This window comes from Bombina bombina, chromosome 7, assembly GCF_027579735.1.
Source record: "Bombina bombina isolate aBomBom1 chromosome 7, aBomBom1.pri, whole genome shotgun sequence".
Lineage (NCBI taxonomy): Eukaryota > Metazoa > Chordata > Amphibia > Anura > Bombinatoridae > Bombina > Bombina bombina.
In genome coordinates, this window is record NC_069505.1 from 488,710,339 (window position 1) to 488,731,058 (window position 20,720).

Here is a 20,720-nt window from a genome sequence, read left to right on the forward strand (position 1 = left end):
TATGAAGGTGATGGATATAAATATGATAAGGTGATGGACATAAATATGATAAGGTGATGAACATAAATATGAAGGTGATGGACATAAATATGATAAGGTGACGGACATAAATATGAAGGTGATGGACATATATATGACAAGGTGATGGACATAATTATGAAGGCGACGGACATAAATATGAAGGTGACGGACATAAATATGATAAGGTGATGGACATAAATATGATAAGGTGATGGACATAAATATGACAAGGTGATGGACATAATTATGAAGGTGATGGACATAAATATGATAAGGTGACGGACATAAATATGATAAAGTGAAGGACATAAATATGAAGGTGATGGACTAAAATATGATAAGGTGATGGACATAAATATGAAGGTGATGGATATAAATATGATAAGGTGATGGACATAAATATGGTAAGGTGAAGGACATAAATATAAAGGTGATGGACATAAATATGATAAGGTGATGGAATATGAAGGTGATGGACATACATATGATAAGGTGATGGAATATCAAGGTGATGGACATAAATATGATAAGGTGATGGAATATGAAGGTGATGGACATAAATAAGAAGGTGATGGACATAAATATGAAGGTGATGGACATAAATATGATAGGGTGATGGACATAAATATGAAGGTGATGGACATAAATATGATAAGGCGATGGACATAAATTTGATAAGGTGATGGACATAAATATGAAGGTGATAAACATAAATATAAAGGTGATGGACATAAATATGATAAGGTGATGGATTTAAATATGAAGATGATGGACATAAATATGATAAGGTGATGGACATAAATATGAAGGTAATGGCCATAAATATGATAAAGTGATGGACATAAATATGATAAGGTGATGGACATAAATATGAAGGTGATGGACATAAATATAAAGGTGATGGACATAAATACGATAAGGTGATGGACATAAATATGAAGGTGATGGACATAATATGATAAGGGTGATGGGCATACATATGATAAGGTGATGGACATAAATATGAAGGTGATGGACATAAATATAAAGGTGATGGACATAAATATGACACGGTTATGGACATAATTATGAAGGCGATGGACATAAATATGAAGGTGATGGACATAAATATGATAAGGTGATGGACATAAATATGAAGGTGATGGACATAAATATGATAAGGTGATGGACATAAATATGATAAGGTGATGGACATAAATATGAAGGTGATGGATATAAATATGATAAGGTGATGGACATAAATATGATAAGGTGATGGACATAAATATGAAGGTGATGGACATAAATATGATAAGGTGACGGACATAAATATGAAGGTGATGGACATAAATATAAAGGTGATGGACATAAATATGATAAGGTGATGGAATATGAAGGTGATGGAATATCAAGGTGATGGACATAAATATGATAAGGTGATGGAATATGAAGGTGATGGAAATAAATAAGAAGGTGATGGACATAAATATGAAGGTGATGGACATAAATATGATAGGGTGATGGACATAAATATGAAGGTGATGGACATAAATATGATAAGGCGATGGACATAAATTTGATAAGGTGATGGACATAAATATGAAGGTGATGGACATAAATATAAAGGTGATGGACATAAATATGATAAGGTGATGGATTTAAATATGAAGATGATGGACATAAATATGATAAGGTGATGGACATAAATATGATAAAGTGATGGACATAAATATGATAAGGTGATGGACATAAATATGAAGGTGATGGACATAAATATAAAGGTGATGGACATAAATACGATAAGGTGATGGACATAAATATGAAGGTGATGGACATAAATATGATAAGGGTGATGGGCATACATATGATAAGGTGATGAACATAAATATGAAGGTGATGGACATAAATATAAAGGTGATGGACATAAATATGACAAGGTGATGGACATAATTATGAAGGCGATGGACATAAATATGAAGGTGATGGACATAAATATGATAAGGTGATGGACATAAATATGAAGGTGATGGACATAAATATGATAAGGTGATGGACATAAATATGATAAGGTGATGGACATAAATATGAAGGTGATGGATATAAATATGATAAGGTGATGGATATAAATATGATAAGGTGATGGACATAAATATGAAGGTCATGGACATAAATATGATAAGGTGACGGACATAAATATGAAGGTGATGGACATAAATATGACAAGGTGATGGACATAATTATGAAGGCGATGGACATAAATATGAAGGTGACGGACATAAATATGATAAGGTGATGGACATAAATATGATAAGGTGATGGACATAAATATGATAAGGTGATGGACATAGATATAGAGGTGATGGACATAAATATGAAGGTGACGGACATAAATATGAAGGTGACGGACATAAATATGATAAGGTGATGGACTAAAATATGAAGGTGATGGACATAAATATGATAAGCTGATGGACATAAATATGATAAGGTGATGGACATAAATATGAAGGTGATGGATATAAATATGATAAGGTGATGGACATAAATATGAAGGTGATGGATATAAATATGATAAGGTGATGGACATAAATATGAAGGTGATGGACATAAATATGATAAGGTGACGGACATAAATATGAAGGTGATGGATATAAATATGACAAGGTGATGGACATAATTATGAAGGCGACGGACATAAATATGAAGGTGACGGACATAAATATGATAAGGTTATGGACATAAATATAAAGGTGATGGACATAAATATGACAAGGTGATGGACATAATTATGAAGGCGACGGACATAAATATGAAGGTGACGGACATAAATATGATAAGGTGATGGACATAAATATGAAGGTGATGGACATAAATATGATAAGGTGATGGACATAAATATGAAGGTGATGGACATAAATATGATAAGGTGATGGACATAAATATGAAGGTGATGGACATAAATATAAGATGATTGACATAAATATGAAGGTGATGGACATAAATATGATAAGGTGATGGACATAAATTTGAAGGTGATGGACATAAATATGATAGGTGATGGATATAAATATGATAAGGTGATGGACATAAATATGAAGGTGTTGGACATGAATATGATAAGGTGATAGACATAAATAGGAAGGTGATGGATATAAATATGATAAGGTGAAGGACATAAATATGAAGGTGATGGACATAAATATGATAAGGTGATGGAATATGAAGGTGATGGACATAAATATGATAAGATAATGGAATATGAAGGTGATGGACATAAATATGATAAGGTGATGGAATATGAAGGTGATGGAATATGAAGGTGATGGACATAAATATGATAAGGTGATGGACATAAATATGAAGGTGATGGACATAAATATGACAGGGTGATGGACATAAATATGAAGGTGATGGACATAAATATAAGGTGATGGACATAAATTTGATAAGGTGACAGACATAAATTTGATAAAGTGATGGACATAAATATGAAGGTGAAGGACACAAATATGATAAGGTGATGGACATAAATATGAAGGTGATGGACATAAATATGATAAGGTGATGGACATAAATATGAAGGTGATGGACATAAATATGAAGGTGATGGAAACAGGGGCAAATCAAATGAATGCAATAACGACATGGGTAGGTAAAGGTAGCATCTCATTATTAAATTAAGGCAGTACGAAAATTTAAATATGAAGTTGATGAGGACATGGGATAGTGTAAATATTGTAGCGGATGTAAATATGTGAGGGCAGGATGAATGCAGGAACATAATAAAGACTTAGAGTACCAATGTTGATTAGGACTAAGGAATTAATACATAATAATGTGAAAGTCATGAAGACAAAGTTATGGGGGGTAGAGGAGCAGAGATATATGGAGGTCATGGGTACATGGGTCATGGGAACAAGTGGGTTCATTGGAAAATAAAGTAAAATTATTTTTATCGGATATAGTTAGGACTTAGCTTAGTACGCAAGGGTGCATTATAAAAAAACAACCTCAAAGAACCCTACATGGATTTTATTTATATTGTTGTTTATTTGTAAAGGTACATTAAAAACCTCCTGCTTTTATGTAAAAAATAGTGCTTGCCCCATGCTCCCTAAAGAGGCTATATAGTTAATTATGTAACTTATTTTTTATTTCAAAGTGCTAATACAATTACAAATTGTCTGAGTCAGCTTTGGAATTGCTTAGAGCAGCGCACACACACCAAATTACAGCTAGCATTTATTGCCCAAAATTAAGTAGATAAGATATACCCCAGGATTTTAAAGTAGTTTTGCAAAACATTAATAAAATGCTTCAAAAACATTTTCTATGTAGATTTTTGCAATTAATTAATTAGTGGTATATAGTATACAAATACACATATAAATAACTTAAATGGCACTCCCCTGAGATAGTCCTTCCCGAGTGAATATTCCTATATTTCAGTGCACAATTGCATATATATTATTAATACTAATACAAATAGCAATATATTCTATTGTCATTGCCGGTATTGGATGTAAAATGTTTATGCAGTTGGGTAGAGACACACAACAAGAATGGCATCTAACCTCAACTCAAGCCAACCTGAAGACATAGAATCCATAAAAGCAACTTGAACAGCCAGAGGATGGGCGCAGCTTGCCCATTGCACTGGTATCTCTGGTAAACACTCCAGCCATGCCAACACAGTCTGCGTGCCATGTGTTGCTTGGTCAGGCAAATCATCTATATATATCTGTACTGAAAACTCTGAGAGAACATGCAACATCTTCTGTCTGTCCGGCATCCAATTCATCAAACCATGGAAAGTCTCTTGTTTACCTCTGACACTACTAGAGAGACCTTCAGTACCATCCTCTGTGTGGCAGATTATTGCTCCAGAAGCAGTAGCAGACCTACACTCAAATGAGGACCCTGGTGCAAGACTTTTTGGGGCCCCCCAAAGGTAACTCAATAAAAAGCAAAAGTAATAAAATACATTCTGCTCAATATAATGATTTTGAAGATAGATAGATGGACCTGCAACTTGCAATAATAAAAGGCTTCCCTGCATTAGGATTGTACAAATTCTGTATATGCCCATGTATAGGCTGGCTTTTATGGGCCCCTTCCAGCTCTTGGGCCCTGGTGCCACTGCACCTGCTGCAACATTAGTAGTTCTGCCCCTGTCCAGAAGTACTATTCCTCACTCCTAATCTTTTCTCAGATTCTATCAACCCCTAGGTATAAATGCCCAGTGTATGGTAGTTGACAGCCCATCTGATCTCAAATACTCCCATGTGGATTGTTCTCAAAGGTCTCTCAGGTAGTGCAGGAATAAACAAGGCAATGTTATCATCTACCAATCACAGATATCATACACAGAGCTCATCCCCTGCAAATGAACTATCAGCAAGATAAACAGATACTAAGTATCAACACCACATACTAAATAATTAAAAACACTTTGAGATTGTAATATAGAATGTTTAATTACATGTAAAGTTGTGTAATATACTTTATTATTTATTATTATTTTGTCTCTTTTTCCGTAAATTTAACTCACAAAATGGTGGTGTTTTTGAGTTATAAGAATTGGAAATGCATAGTGCAAACTTTACAAGCTTAGCTCTGTTAAATATTTGTGCCTAACTGGTCTCAGCCAGGGTGACATGATAACATGCCCGTTTTGTAAACAGGATGACCGTGGCTAGCTTTGTCTAGTAACATACCAGTCTAAGTAAAAACTTTTGATTGCAGCAAACACGGTTTCAGTCTATAAAGAAAGTTTTCACATTAGACTGGTATGTTATTTTATTACAGTACTACAGAAAAACATTGTATTTACATAGGGCAAGATTACGTTGCACGGCAAAACAATGCACGCATTATAGCTTTTTCGCATTTGGGGTTACACAGGTATTACAAGTTGCAAAAAACGTATTTTGCGTATGCGTTAAGCTGCGTAATGAAAACCTCGAAATTGCGTGCTCGTTCAAGTATTCCCCATAGAAGTCAATAAAGAAGACAAATAGAAAAAAAACTAAAAAAAAAAACCTAAAACCCTAATCTGTTGTGCAAAGCCCATGACGTATTCTCCTCGAAAAGTGTACATGAAAATGCGAATATTTCATATTGCTAAAAATGTTTTCCTAGCAGAATATGTTATTTTTTTTATAAATAAATATTTATATATATATATATATATATATATATATATATATATATATATATATATATATATATATATATATATATGTGATGATTTTTGGACTGATATACCTATTTATTACAAGATATGTAAATGAATATATATGTCTAGATATCTCGAGATCTATATGTGAATATCTCTTTGAAAATCCATCTGAGATATTGTTTAATGTGCAAAAGATTGTAATGTAAAATCTTGTCATTATTTCCATAGTTAAACATATCTCTATACATATTAATCCATGTTTCTCTATGTATGTATATGTATGTCAATGTAAAATCCTTCGTCAGCTTTTTTTTTCTTCCACCCGAGATCTCCTATCTTTTAGCCCTTATAACTTTTGTGTGCAATTTTTAAAAAAATATTTTTTATTAGACAGTGTTAATATGAGTGTAACGGTACTTTGTAATGTATTTTTGAAGTGTTTCGTGAAACTTTCATGTTGCAGAAAACGTTTAACTACAGCTCTTCAAGCGTGGAAATCGCAATCGTGATTTTTCAAGACCTGTAATAGCTGTGCAATGGAAATTGATTGTGAAAAGACCATATCGCGCGCAGAAAACTCATATTGCGCGACTTGTAATCTTGCCCATAGTGTTTTATGTCCCTTTACTCATTATCTCCTCTAGAGGGCAAAAATAATGATAAACATCTATATGCGAATCTATGTATCTGGAAATATATCATTGTGTTTATATATCTGTTTAAATATTCAGTATATTGCATGTACTGTTATTGCATAATTTATATACACATTTGATCACATCTACAGACGTACATTAGAACAGATACTCCGTATCCTTTATCCTGCTTTGTAATTCTTTTAAATTAAAAGGGGAGAAGATGTTTTTTAGATAAAAAAACATCAACTTATACATAATCTGCTTCAGTGCTGCAATGTCGTGTCCTTAACAGCAAATGAAGCATTCAACAGATTAGAGTTACAGAGATGGACAGACAGACAGAAGAAGCCATGCGTGCGACACAAGTCAGCAGCCACATATACAAGAAAGAGGAGATTGACTCCTAACCTGGCCTTCTCCAGACTACAGATGAGAAGAAAGAGAAAAAGACAGGAACATGTTACTGTGTATTCTCTCCAGAGAAGTCAACGTAAGCTAAAAAAATGTCAATGTAGAAACCATTTGGGTACAGTAGCTGGAGGGGGTTTAAATTTTATACTGAACAGTGCTCAGAGATCATAAATTACTACAGGGGGAATTGGAGTTCCATTGGTTTAATTACCTTAGACATCTTACTCTTGCTATCTGCCGTCAGAAACGACATATTGTTGATCTCATTCTGAACCACAAAATTCTGCTCCTCACGTTTAAAGTTCTAGCAAAAGAGATAAAAAGAATGTAAATTGGATTTCAAAATATTCAAACCGGGAAACATTTGTCCATAAAAACGTTTTGAAGATAAATGAAAGTCATATGTTTCTATAGGGTTATTGGCATCAATGAACTTTATATTGAGTAAACTTACATGGGACTTGGACCAGAAGATGAAAACCTCTCCCACCATGCGGAATAGCTCTTCTGCATCACAGTTGGGCACCGTAAGCCAGTTGGCCCTGTGACAACACATTTTTTTAGTTAGTAAGTCAGTGCACCATCAGAGAGCATAGAAATGGGAGAATAAATAGAAGGGACATAATTGCATAGGGCCAGATTACAAGTGGAGCGCTAAATATCGATATCATTAAAGCGATGGTATTACAAGTTGAGAGCAATGCGAATGAGAGCTCGCGCTCGCATTGCTGGGAAGCATTGCGCTCATAAGAGCGCGCTTCCATAGGCTCCAATGGGAGCCTTGTTCTCATGCCATGAGACATGACATAAGAACTAGCGCAGCAAATATAAATATATATGTATATGACTATATACATATATATTTATGTGTTAATCTGTGTATATACACAGATTAACACATAAATATATACACCTGTATGTATATAAGCATATACATATATATTTACTGGGAACATACAATTCCCATAGACCGCAACGTAAAGGCACTTTTCCCCCACACTCGCCAAATTTAGCCTGATGCAGTTATTTTATTAAAAAATAAAAATGCTACAATTTAAATTTGTTTTTAAATGAAATACACACAACTGTATTTTGGGGGCATTTAGGGCACATTTATAAAATGAACCAAGGATCTGATTTACGCGAGCTTGCGATAGCAATAACCAGCCACTTGTAATGGCTGGCTGTTTATTGTGCGCCAAGTGCACAATAAATTAGCGCTCCACTTCTAATTTAGCCCATAGTTGGGTATAAAGTAAGGAACAACAGACTGATGGGATAAACACTGAAGTATTACAACGGCTACAGTGAAAAAACCAATCATTTCAAATCAAAATATAACGTATTAAACAAAAAAAATTTTTCTCAATGTATTAGAGTCAACAAAGATAAATTATTATTAATATTTATTATCAATATTCATTATATCTGTTGAGAACTTTCAGTGAAGATACCATCTTGTAATTCTTATACAATACCATGCCTGTTTAGCAACAGTATAATTATTTTTATCTTTTGTACGGAATAATGTTTTTATTTAGATAACATTCTTTAATTTCTTAAGGAACTCAGAACTATACACAGATAGATTTGTAAAAAAAAGGGCAAGTATAAACTGCATTCATATGAATTTTTAGAGCGGAAGTCTTGTACTTTACCTGTTGTTATCCACATAGCGGATGAGTAGCGGATATAACGCATACAGGTCCCTACACAAGACAGAGAACTCGTCGCGGATCAACATCTCTGAATCTTCTGACTCACTCTTGGCCTCTAACTTTAGTAGCTCCTCTTCTGCCACCACTTTCCCCGCCCTCTTTTTCAGCTTCTCCATGGTAGGAATGAAGTGGGAGCGAAGAAGCTCAGGCTTTGCCTTGCTCACTATAGGCTGAGCAAAAACTAAAGAAAAGGAAAATGGGTGATCAACAAAGATTCCAAAGTAATTCTATACTTCTCTTGCATATTTTTTATATGATAAGGATTAAAATGTCCAAAAATATTAGCACAACAATATTTAAGTAAATGATTAAATTAAATCCAAGGGACACATTTCTATTCAGTACTGTCGTAGGTCAAGAAGTGGTCAAATAAAGGTCCATCATACCTGCAAGTCGTTTCATCCAAGAAGCCTCATCTATTCCCAGGTTGTTGACAACTATACGTAGAATATTTCCCAGAAGGGCATTTAGGTGTTCAGAGGTCACACTTGTGCAGCAGGTAGAGGAATCATCTGGGATGTTCTCAGGACCTCGTTCCCACCAGCGTGGTAAATAGTTGCAAAGCATGGGAAGAGTAACCTCAATGACATGAGGCATCTCTGTATACCGGGCTCCAGACTCTGCCAGCAATCCAATGTCCTTCATCAAAGTCTCAAGATCAGGAATGTCTGGACACATCTCCTCTACTGTGTTGGGAAGTCCCAAGACTACAGGCAGATTGAGGAAGATGAAGAGAAGGTAATATGAGTGTTGTAGTAAGGAATTAAGAGCAGGAAAATGTTGGGAGAGACAAAGAAATGGAAGCTAAAATAAAGGAAAGGATAGTAAAAGAGAGAAAAAAGTAAGTTTATCAGAGAAATAAGGGATAGATAATGGACTGGAGGATATGAATAACACATATCTATCACAGGCCCCTGTGTACTTACTGGCTCTCTCTCGAGGTGTTTTGGTGGTGTACACGGAGTAGATATTGTATTCATTTAGTGATGGTTCCAGAAAAGCTACAGGCATGGCAGCTGCTAGTCTCGCCAGACACTCGCCTAGAGCTGGTCGCTGCCTGTAATGAGTGTTGAAAAAAACTTTTACTTATATGTGTCTACTACCTTTATTTATAAGTATCGCTGTGCTATTTAAGGGTCAATTTAATAGATATAACAGCATATAGCAAGCTATTAGAGGAGGAATATGCTTAATAAATGTAATTATTAATTTTAGACATTTTTTATTCCTGTTATAACTAAGCACCATTTCCTTTTTTTATAAGATCTGATTTTCACATATTTTAAAACTGTTGTTATTATGGGGCAGTAATTGTTCCTGTACTGAATAAGCCAAGTTATTTTATGTGGGAGTTGCCCCTAGAAGTTAGTGAGACATAGATTCCTCGAGTTTAATTGTATAGAGCCACACACTTCCTGTTACTTTTGCATTAAATTCGAATAGCTTTTACTTTACTTTTTTTTCTCCTACATTGGTGTGTCCGGTCCACGGCTTCATCCTTACTTGTGGGATATTCTCATTCCCTACAGGAAGTGGCAAAAAGAGCACACAGCAAAGCTGTCCATATAGCTCCCCCTCTGGCTCCACCCCCCAGTCATTCTCTTTGCCGCTCTGAACAAGTAGCATCTCCACGGGGGTGGTAAAGAGTATGTGGTGTTAGTTGTAGTTTTTTATTTCTTCTATCAAATTCATAAGATTTCAGTCGAACATCATGACGACTGTAGCGTACATCAATCATCAGGGAGGAACAAAGAGTTCCCTGGCGATGAGAGAAGTATCCAAGATCATCAAATGGGCGGAGGATCACTCCTGCCATCTATCTGCAATTCACATCCCAGGAGTAGACAACTGGGAGGCGGATTATCTGAGTCGTCAGACTTTCCATCCGGGGGAGTGGGAACTTCACCCGGAGGTTTTTGCCCAGTTAACTCAACTATTGGGCATTCCAGATCTGGATTTGATGGCGTCACGTCAGAACTCCAAAGTTCCACGCTACGGGTCTAGGTCCAGGGATTCCAAGGCGACATTGGTAGATGCCTTAGTGGCGCCTTGGTCATTCAATCTATTCTCCTCCCCAGGCTAGTAGCCAGGATCAAACAGGAGAAGGCTTCGGTAATTCTAATAGCTCCTGCGTGGCCACGCAGGACTTGGTATGCAGACCTGGTGAATATGTCATCGGCTCCACCATGGAAGCTACCTTTGAGACAGGAACTTCTAGTACAAGGTCCATTCGAACATCCAAACCTAGTTTCTCTGCAACTGACTGCTTGGAGATTGAACGCTTGATTCTATCTAAGCGTGGGTTTTCGGAATCAGTTATAGATACTCTGGTTCAGGCCAGAAAGCCTGTAACCAGGAGAATTTACCATAAGATATGGCAGAAATATCTCTATTGGTGCGAATCCAAGGGTTACTCATGGAGTAAAATTAGGATTCCAAGGATTCTTTCCTTTCTCCAAGAGGGATTGGAGAAAGGTCTGTTAGCTAGTTCTTTAAAAGGACAGATATCTGCTCTGTCTGTCTTGTTGCACAAACGTCTGGCAGCCGTGCCAGATGTTCAGGCGTTCGTACAAGCGTTAGTCAGAATCAAGCCTGTCTACAGACCTGTGACTCCTCCATGGAGTCTAAATTTAGTTATTTCAGTTCTTCATGGGGTTCCGTTTGAACCTTTACTTTCCATAGATATTAAGTTACTATCTTGGAAAGTTTTGTTTTTGGTTGCTATTTCTTCTGCTAGAAGAGTTTCTGAATTGTCTGCTTTGCAGTGTAATTCACCCTATCTGGTGTTTCATACAGATAAGGTAGTTTTACGTTCCAAGCCTGGTTTTCTTCCAACAGGAATATTAACCAGGAAATAGTTGTTCCTTCTCTGTGTCCTAATCCAGTTTCTAAAAAGGAACGTTTGTTACACAATTTAGATGTGGTTCGTGCTTTAAAATTCTATCTAGAAGCAACAAAAGATTTCAGACAGACATCTTCTTTGTTTGTCGTCTATTCTGGTAAGAGAAGAGGTCAGAAAGCTACTGCTACCTCTCTTTCCTTCTGGCTAAAAAGCATCATCCGATTGGCTTATGAGACTGCTGGACGGCAGCCTCCTGAACAAATGGGCTTTCAAGAACGAGGCGTCTGTTGAACAGATCTGTAAGGCAGCTACTTGGTCTTCACTGCATACATTTGCAAAATTTTACAAATTCGATACTTTTGCTTCTTCGGAGGCTATTTTTGGGAGAAAGGTTTTCCAAGCAGTGGTGCCTTCCGTTTAGGTTACCTGACTTGTTCCCTCCCTTCATCCGTGTCCTAAACCTTTGGTATTGGTTCCCACAAGTAAGGATGAAGCCGTGGACCGGACACACCAATGTAGGAGAAAACAGAATTTATTTTTACCTGATAAATTTCTTTCTCCTACGGTGTGTCCGGTCCACGGCCCGCCCTGGCATTTAGTCAGGTTTAAAATTTTTATTTTTTTTGTACACTACAGTCACCACTGCACCCTATGGTTCTCCTTTTTCTCCTAACCGTCGGTCGAATGACTGGGGGGCGGAGCCAGAGGGGGAGCTATATGGACAGCTTTGCTGTGTGCTCTCTTTGCCACTTCCTGTAGGGAATGAGAATATCCCACAAGTAAGGATGAAGCCGTGGACCGGACACACCGTAGGAGAAAGACATTTATCAGGTAAACATAAATTCTGTTTTTTTAACACAAAAAATATTTTAAACACGTTTTATACATTTGTTTGTGTGTTATCGACCAACTGTCTATTTTTTTATAAAATTTTCCAGTTGGGTCACCCTAATTTAATTATGAAAAATGAAAAGCAGTGCTGCTCCAGTCATATAAAACACATTTTACTTAATTTCATGCAAATTAAAGGGACATGAAACCCATTATTTTTTCTTTTAAAGGGATACTAACCCCACATTTTTTCTTTTATGATTCAGATAGAGCATGCAATTTTAAGCAACTTTCTAATTTACTCCTATTATCAATTTTTCTTTGTTCTCATGTTATCTTGATTTGAAAAAGCAGTAATAAAAGGTTAGGAACCGGCCCATTTTTAGTTCAGCACCTTGGTAGAGCTTGCTGATTGGTTTGCTACATTTGGCCAAAAATCAGCAAGTGCTACTCAGGTGCTGAACAAAAAATGGTCCGGCTCTAAAGCTTACAGTACTGCTTTTTCAAATCAAGATAGCATGAGAACAAAGAAAAATTGATAATAGGAGTAAACTAGAAAGGTGCTTAAAATCTCATGCTCTATCTTAATCATGAAAGAAAAAAATGGGTTTAGTATCCCTTTAAGATTCAGATAGAACATACCATTTTAAACAACTTTCCAATTTACTTCTATTATCTAATTTGCTCTTGGTATCCTTTGTTGAAGGATCAGCAATGCACTACTGGGAGCTAGCTGAACACAGGTAACCAATGACAAGAAGAATATATGAGCAACCACCAATCAGCTAGCTCCCAGTAGTGTTTCACTATGAGCCTACCTAGGTATTCATTTCAGCAAATGAAAGCAAGAGAACCAAGCAACTTAGATACAGAAGTCAATTGGAAAGTTATTTAAAATTTCATTCTTTATCTGAAATGTAAAAGAAAATTTTGGGTCTCGTGTGTATCCCTTTAAAAGAGGAGACCACAATACACTTGCACGTTTGGAAGACATGAATTAGCGGATATGTTTCAGCATCAAGTCATAATCATAACTGAACCTTTGCTGTGCGTCTTAGGAGTTGAAACTACTAATACAATCCTACTGACTGAAAACTAATTACAATTAAAGGGACATGAAACCCCCATTTTTTTCTTTCATGATTTAGAAAGAGCATGCGATTTTAAACATCTTTCCAATTTACTTCTATTATCTAATGTGAGCCATTCACTTGATATCCTTTGTTCAGAAGCATATCTAAATAGACTCAGTAGCTGCTTATAGGTGGCTGCACAAAGATGCCTCAAGTGATTGGCTCACACATGTCCATTGCTATTTCTTCAACAAAGGATATCTAAAGAATGAAGCAATTTAGATAATTTAATTAAATTGAAATGTTGTTTAAGATTGTTTTCTCTATCTGAATCATGAAAGAAAAAAAAGGAAATTTATGCTTACCTGATAAATTTATTTCTTTTACGATATGACGAGTCCACGGATTTCATCCTTACTTGTGGGATTTATCCTCCTGCTAACAGGAAGTGGCAAAGAGCACCACAGCAGAGCTGTATATATAGCTCCTCCCTTCCCTCCACCTCCAGTCATTCGACCAAAGTTAGGAAGAGAAAGGAAAAGCCAAAGGTGCAGAGGTGACTGAAGTTTATAAAAATAAGTATATACCTTAGAAATAAGAGGTTGGGCCGTGGACTCGTCATATCGTAAAAGAAATAAATTTATCAGGTAAGCATAAATTTCCTTTTCTTTTACAAGATATGATGAGTCCACAGATTTCATCCTTACTTGTGGGATACAATACCAAAGCTATAGGACACGGATGAAAGGGAGGGACAAGACAGGAACATAAACGGAAGGCACCAATGCTTGAAGAACTTTTCTCCCAAAAACAGCTTCAGAAGAAGCAAAAGTATCAAATTCGTAGAATTTTGAAAAAGTGTGAAGAGACAACCAAGTTGCAGCCTTGCAAATCTGTTCAACAGAAGCATCGTTTTTAAATGCCCATGAGGAAGCCACAGCCCTAGTGGAATGAGCCGTAATTCTTTCAGGAGGCTGCTGTCCAGCAGTCTCCTATGCCAGACGGATGATACTCTTCAGCCAAACGGAAAGAGAGGTAGCCGTAGCTTTCTGATCCCTACGCTTTCCAGAAAAAACAATGAATAATGAAGATGATTGACGGAAATCCTTAGTCGCCTGTAAGTAAAACTTCAGGGCACGGACCACGTCCAAGTTATGCAACATACGCTCCTTTTTAGAAGAAGGGTTAGGACATAATGAAGGAACAACAATTTCCTGATTAATATTCTTATTAGAAACAACCTTAGGAAGGAAGCCAGGTTTGGTACGTAAAACCACCTTATCAGAATGAAAGATAAGATAAGGCAAGTCACATCGTAACGCTGAAAGCTCAGAAACTCTATGAGCAGAAGAAATAGCAACCAAAAACAAAACTTTCCAAGATAACAACTTAATATCTATGGAATGCATGGGTTCAAACAGAACCCCTTGAAGAACATTCAGAACTAAATTCAAACTCTAGGGTGGAGCAATCGGCCTAAACACAGGCTTGATCCTGGTCAAGGCCTGAGAAAAGGACTGAACGTCTGGAACATCTGCCAAACGTTTGTGAAGTAAACTCGATAAAGCAGATATTTGTCCCTTTAAGGAACTTGCTGACAACCCTTTCTCCAATCCTTCTTGGAGAAAAGACAGAATCCTGGGCATCCTAACTCTACTCCATGAGTAGTTCTTGGATTCGCACCAAAAAAGATATTTATGCCATGTCTTATGGTAAATCTTTCTAGTAACATGTTTACGTGCTTGAACCAAAGTATCAATGACCGAATCAGAGAACCCCCGCTTAGATAAAATCAAGCGTTCAATCTCCAAGCAGTCAGCTGCAGTGAAATTAGATTTGGATGTTGGAAAGGACCTTGAATGAGAAGGTCCTGTCTCAAAGGAAGTGTCCACGGAGGCAGAGAGGACATGTCCACTAGATCTGCATACCAAGTCCTGCGTGGCCACGCAGGCGTGATTAGAATTACTGAAGCTCTCTCCTGTTTGATCCAAGCAATCACCCGGGGAAGGAGAGGAAACGGTGGAAACACATAAGCTAGGTTGAACGACCAAGGCACTGCCAAGGCATCTATCAGTTCGGCCTGAGGATCCCTCAACCTGGATCCGTATCTTGGGAGCTTGGCATTCTGTCGAGACGCCATCAGATCCAATTCCGGTCTGCCCCATCGGAGAATCAGGGAGGCAAAGACCTCCGGATGGAGTTCCCACTCCCCCGGATGAAATGCCTGTCGGCTTAAAAAGTCCGCTTCCCAGTTGTCCACTCCAGGAATGTAGATTGCTGACAGATAACATGAGTGAGCCTCCGCCCATCGAATTATCTTGGATACTTCTGTCATCGCTAAGGAACTCCTCATTCCTCCCTGATGATTGATGTAAGCCACAGTCGTGATGTTGTCCGGCTGAAAACGGATGAATTTGGCCGAAGCCAACTGAGGCCACGCCTGAAGTGCATTGAATATTGCTCTCAATTCCAGAATATTGATTGGAAGTAGAGACTCCACCTGAGTCCACACACCCTGAGCCTTCAGGGAATCCCAGACTGCACCCCAGCCTAGTAGACTGGCGTCCGTTGTCACTATCACCCACGAGGGTCTGCGGAAACACGTCCCTTGGGACAGATGATCCGGCGACAACCACCAAAGAAGAGAGTCTCTGATCCCCTGGTCCAGATTTATCTGAGGAGATAAATTTGTGTAATCCCCATTCCACTGTTCGAGCATGCACAGTCGCAGTGGTCTGAGATGAAATCAAGCAAACGAAATGATGTCCATTGCCGCCACCATCAATCCAATTACCTCCATGCACTGAGTCACTGATGGCTGAGGACTGGACTGAAGGGCTCGGCATGTATTTAGAATCTTTGACTTTCTGACCTCCGTCAGAAAAATCTTCATGGATATAGAATCTATCAGAGTTTTCAGGAAGGGAACCTTTGTCTGTGGAATTAGTTAACTTTTCTCTAGATTCACCTTCCATCCTTGAGTTCTCAGAAAGGACACCACCGTGTCTGTATGAGATTTTGTCAGATGATAAGTCGATGCCTGGATCAGAATATCATCCAGATAAGGCGCCACTGCAATGCCCCGTGGCCTGAGAACCGCCAGAAGGGACCCTAGAACCTTTGTGAAGATCCTGGGTGCTGTGGCCAACCCGAACGGAAGAGCCACAAACTGAAAATGTTTGTCCAGGAAGGCAAAACTTAGGTACTGATGATGATCCTTGTGGGTAGGAATATGAAGGTATGCATCCTTCAAGTCCACGGTAGTCATATATTGACCCTCCTGGATCATTGGTAAAATTGTTCGAATAGTCTCCATCTTGAAAGATGAGACTCTGAGAAATTTGTTTAGACTCTTGAGATCTAAAATGGGTCTGAACGTTCCCTCTTTCTTGGGAACCACAAAGAGATTTGAGTAAAACCCCTGCCCCTGTTCCAGTCTTGGAACGGGACAAATTACTCCCATAGTAGAGAGGTCTTTTACACAAAGTAAGAATGCCTCTCTTTTTATCTGGTCTACAGACAATCGTGAACGAAGAAATCTCCCCCTTGGGAGAACATTTTTTTTTTTTTTTTAATTTCTTTTTTATTGAAGGTTTTTTTGCAATAACAATCAAAACACATGGCACAAAAAGTAGCATATTACATTTACAAGAAATCACTGTACCGTAAAACAATTGAAAACTGTTTCATATCTGTTAGCCATTTATATATGATAGAGAAAAGAAAAAAAAACACAACTTTTTATATATTTTTAATAGCGACAAAACAATTGTAACTGTTATTCCAGTCTCTCGTGTCGAGACACCTTTCAAGAGAACCTTGTAGTTACATATTGACCTAAATAAATAATATACTGTATTAAAGTAGACATTTCTAAATTAGTTTAACCTTTCTTTGTTGAGTAGTATTCAATTACTTAGTCTAGGGGGGATATGTATATGTAGGAGAGGATGGGAAACTGGGATATAGAAAGATATACGATAGTTACTTCTAAGATCTAGCTTCTTCTAGCTCTATCCATCGGCTCCAGATCATGAAGTAAGTGTCTAATTTATTCATTGAGCTATATACATACTTCCCCATGTTTTTAATGTATTCAACAATATCTTTTACTTTCTTCAATGATGGGGGGGGGGAAGGCTGTTTCCATTCTCGTGCTATAGCTAATTTTGTAGCTACTAGGACATAAAGAATCAATGCTCTATCAGGTTCCGAGCACTCTAGGTTGCCCTGATGCAGGAGACCCATGGACGGGTGTAGAGGGATGTACAATCCCATATCATTCAGTAGCTGCGAAACACTTCTCCATAAGCCTGTGATTCTAGGGCACTCCCACCAGATGTGGATATGAGTGCCCAGATTACCACAGTTTCTCCAACAGAGGGGCGAAGAGGTCCTGTAGCATTTATTTAGAGAGACCGGGACAAGGTGCCACCTAGTGACCATTTTGTAGTACAGCTCCCATAGTGTTGCACAATGTAAATATCTTTTGGATCTACCTATCTCTTTCAACCAAGTGTCAATCTCTATATCCACTACAAGCTCTCTTTCCCAAGCTCTAAATTGGTTTAGTTTGATTGGGTCAGTCGGGGATAATAGAAGGTTATAGTTAAATGAGAGAGTTCTCTTAGATGTTTTGTGTGTATGCCATCTATATTCCCATTTGGTCATTACTCTCACCCTCTGTCCTGTGAGGCCCCATGATCGCAAGAAACTAACTAGTCTGAGAAATTCGAAGTGTAGGGAGTTAGGAAGAAAAAATTTCAGTTTAGCTTCCTCAAAAGAGATTGGGGAACCTCCATTCAGAAGAGCCTCGATTGGAAGTTCTGCTGTCTCGCCCCAGGCCCTAATATGGCTCTGGGAAAGAGCGATCAGAACGCTTCGGATACTATGTGCTGGCGAAGGGTGTGGGGAAATGGATATTACATTCTTTTTTTGATCCCATAGTTTTAAAGCATCAATTAATAGTGGGTGATATATTTTCAATGTTTGTCTTATATGTGTTGGGATCCAAGGTAGATCTGATAAAGAAATTCCTTTAGGGAGCCAGGATTGTTCAATCTCTTGCCACCTGTACAAATTATCTTTGATGCTCCAGCCTAGAATGTGGGCGAGCCTCGCTGCGTCGTGATACGAAAGGACACTTGGGGATGCTAGACCACCCCTTAAGATAGGTTGTTGAATGATTGAGGATGCTATTCTAGGCCTTTTGCCCATCCAGATATAGGTATTAATGATACTTTGATATTTGTTCAGTAGGGGCCTAGGAACAGACAAGGGAATGCATCTAAACAAGTATGTCAATTTAGGGAGCAGAGACATTTTAATAGCAGCTATCCTACCTGTCCACGAGAATTCCCTAAATTCCCAACTCTCTAGGAGTTTCTTAAATTCCGACAAGCGATCTGAAAAGTTTCTGGAAATCACATTTTCTAGACAGGGGCTTAGATAGACACCTAGATGTTTGATAAATGTAGGAGACCACTTAAAAGCATATTTCTTTTTAAGATTGTATAGTTGCGGGGTAGGGATGCCGATAGACAAAGCCTCTGTTTTAGACAGATTTAGCTTATAAAAGCTGCATTGTGAGAATCTCTCAATCGTTTTGAATAATGATGATACAGAGGTAGTGGGTGAGGTGAGTAGTAGTGTAATATCATCAGCAAAAAGAGCTATTTTATGACAGGACTTTCCTATCTGTATTCCACTAATGTCTTTGTTTATTCTTATGGCCTGAGCTAAGGGCTCGATAGAGAGGGCAAACAAGAGAGGAGACAGGGGGCACCCCTGTCTGGTCCCATTCCTAATATGAAATGATTCCGATTTAAAACCTGGTCCACTAACTATAGCTTGTGGATGGGAATATAGGACACGGGTTGCTTTTATAAAGGCAGGTGGGAGTCCAAAGATCCGAAGTACTTCTCAGAGATAATCCCACCTGACCCTGTCAAACGCCTTTTCGGCATCTAAAGACAGGGCCAGGAAAGGGATCCCCTGAGCTTTAGCTTCAAGGGAGAACATTTTTGAATTCCAGTTGATACCCATGGGTCACGATTTCCAGTGCCCAGGGGTCCTGAACATCTCTTGCCCACGCCTGGGCAAAGAGAGAAAGTCTGCCCCCTACTAGATCCTTACCTCCAGTAATGTCAGAAATTATTTCCTTCAAGTCAGGCCCGAATAGGGTTTTACCCTTGAAAAGAATAGCCAAAAGCTTTGACTTAGATGAAACATCAGCAGACCAAGATTTTAACCATAACGCTCTACGCGCTAAAATGGCAAATCCGGCATTCCTAGCCGCCAACTTAGCAATTTGAAAGGCGGCATCTGTGATAAAAGAATTAGCCAGCTTGAGAGCCTTAATTCTATCTAAAATATCCTCCAAAGGAGTCTCAGTCTTAAGAGACTCTTCTAAAGCATCAAACCAGAAAGCCGCCGCAGTAGTAACTGGTACAATGCAGGCTGTCGGTTGTAAGAGGAAACCCTGATGAATAAATTTAAACTTTTTTAGAAGACCCTCCAATTTCTTATCCATAGGGTCTTTGAAAGCACAGCTGTCCTCAATAGGAATAGTTGTACGCTTAGCCAGGGTAGATATAGCTCCCTCCACCTTAGGGACTGTCTTCCAAGAGTCCCGAACAGTGTCAGATATGGGATACATTTTCTTAAAATTAGGAGAAGGTGAGAACGGTATACCCGGTCTCTCTCATTCCCTCTTGATAATCTCCGAAATTCTCTTAGGAACCAGAAAAACATCAGTGTAAGCAGGTACCTCTAAGTATTTGTCCGTCTTACACAATTTCTCTGGTGGTACCACAATAGAGTCACAGTCATCCAGAGTCGCTAAAACCTCCCGAAGTAACAGGCGGAGGTGTTCAAGCTTAAACCTAAAGGACATGACGTCCGAATCTGTCTGAGGCAACACACTTCCCGAATCGGAAAGTTCCCCCTCAGACAGAAGTTCCCTGACCCCCAAATCAGATCCCTGTGAGGGTACATCGGAAATAGCCAACAAAGCATTAGAGGACT

At 38.2% G+C, this 20,720-nt stretch overlaps 1 protein-coding gene across 1 annotated transcript in view; it reads right to left on the bottom strand.

The window, feature by feature from the left end:
- The window catches only part of RYR1 (ryanodine receptor 1), a 250,295-nt gene that overhangs the window by 54,275 nt on the left and 175,300 nt on the right, over positions 1-20,720 (bottom strand). The window contains 6 exon segments of the mRNA XM_053721620.1: positions 7,228-7,242; positions 7,442-7,534; positions 7,685-7,772; positions 8,889-9,129; positions 9,335-9,655; positions 9,875-10,005. Coding sequence (XP_053577595.1) covers positions 7,228-7,242; positions 7,442-7,534; positions 7,685-7,772; positions 8,889-9,129; positions 9,335-9,655; positions 9,875-10,005 — 889 coding nt within the window.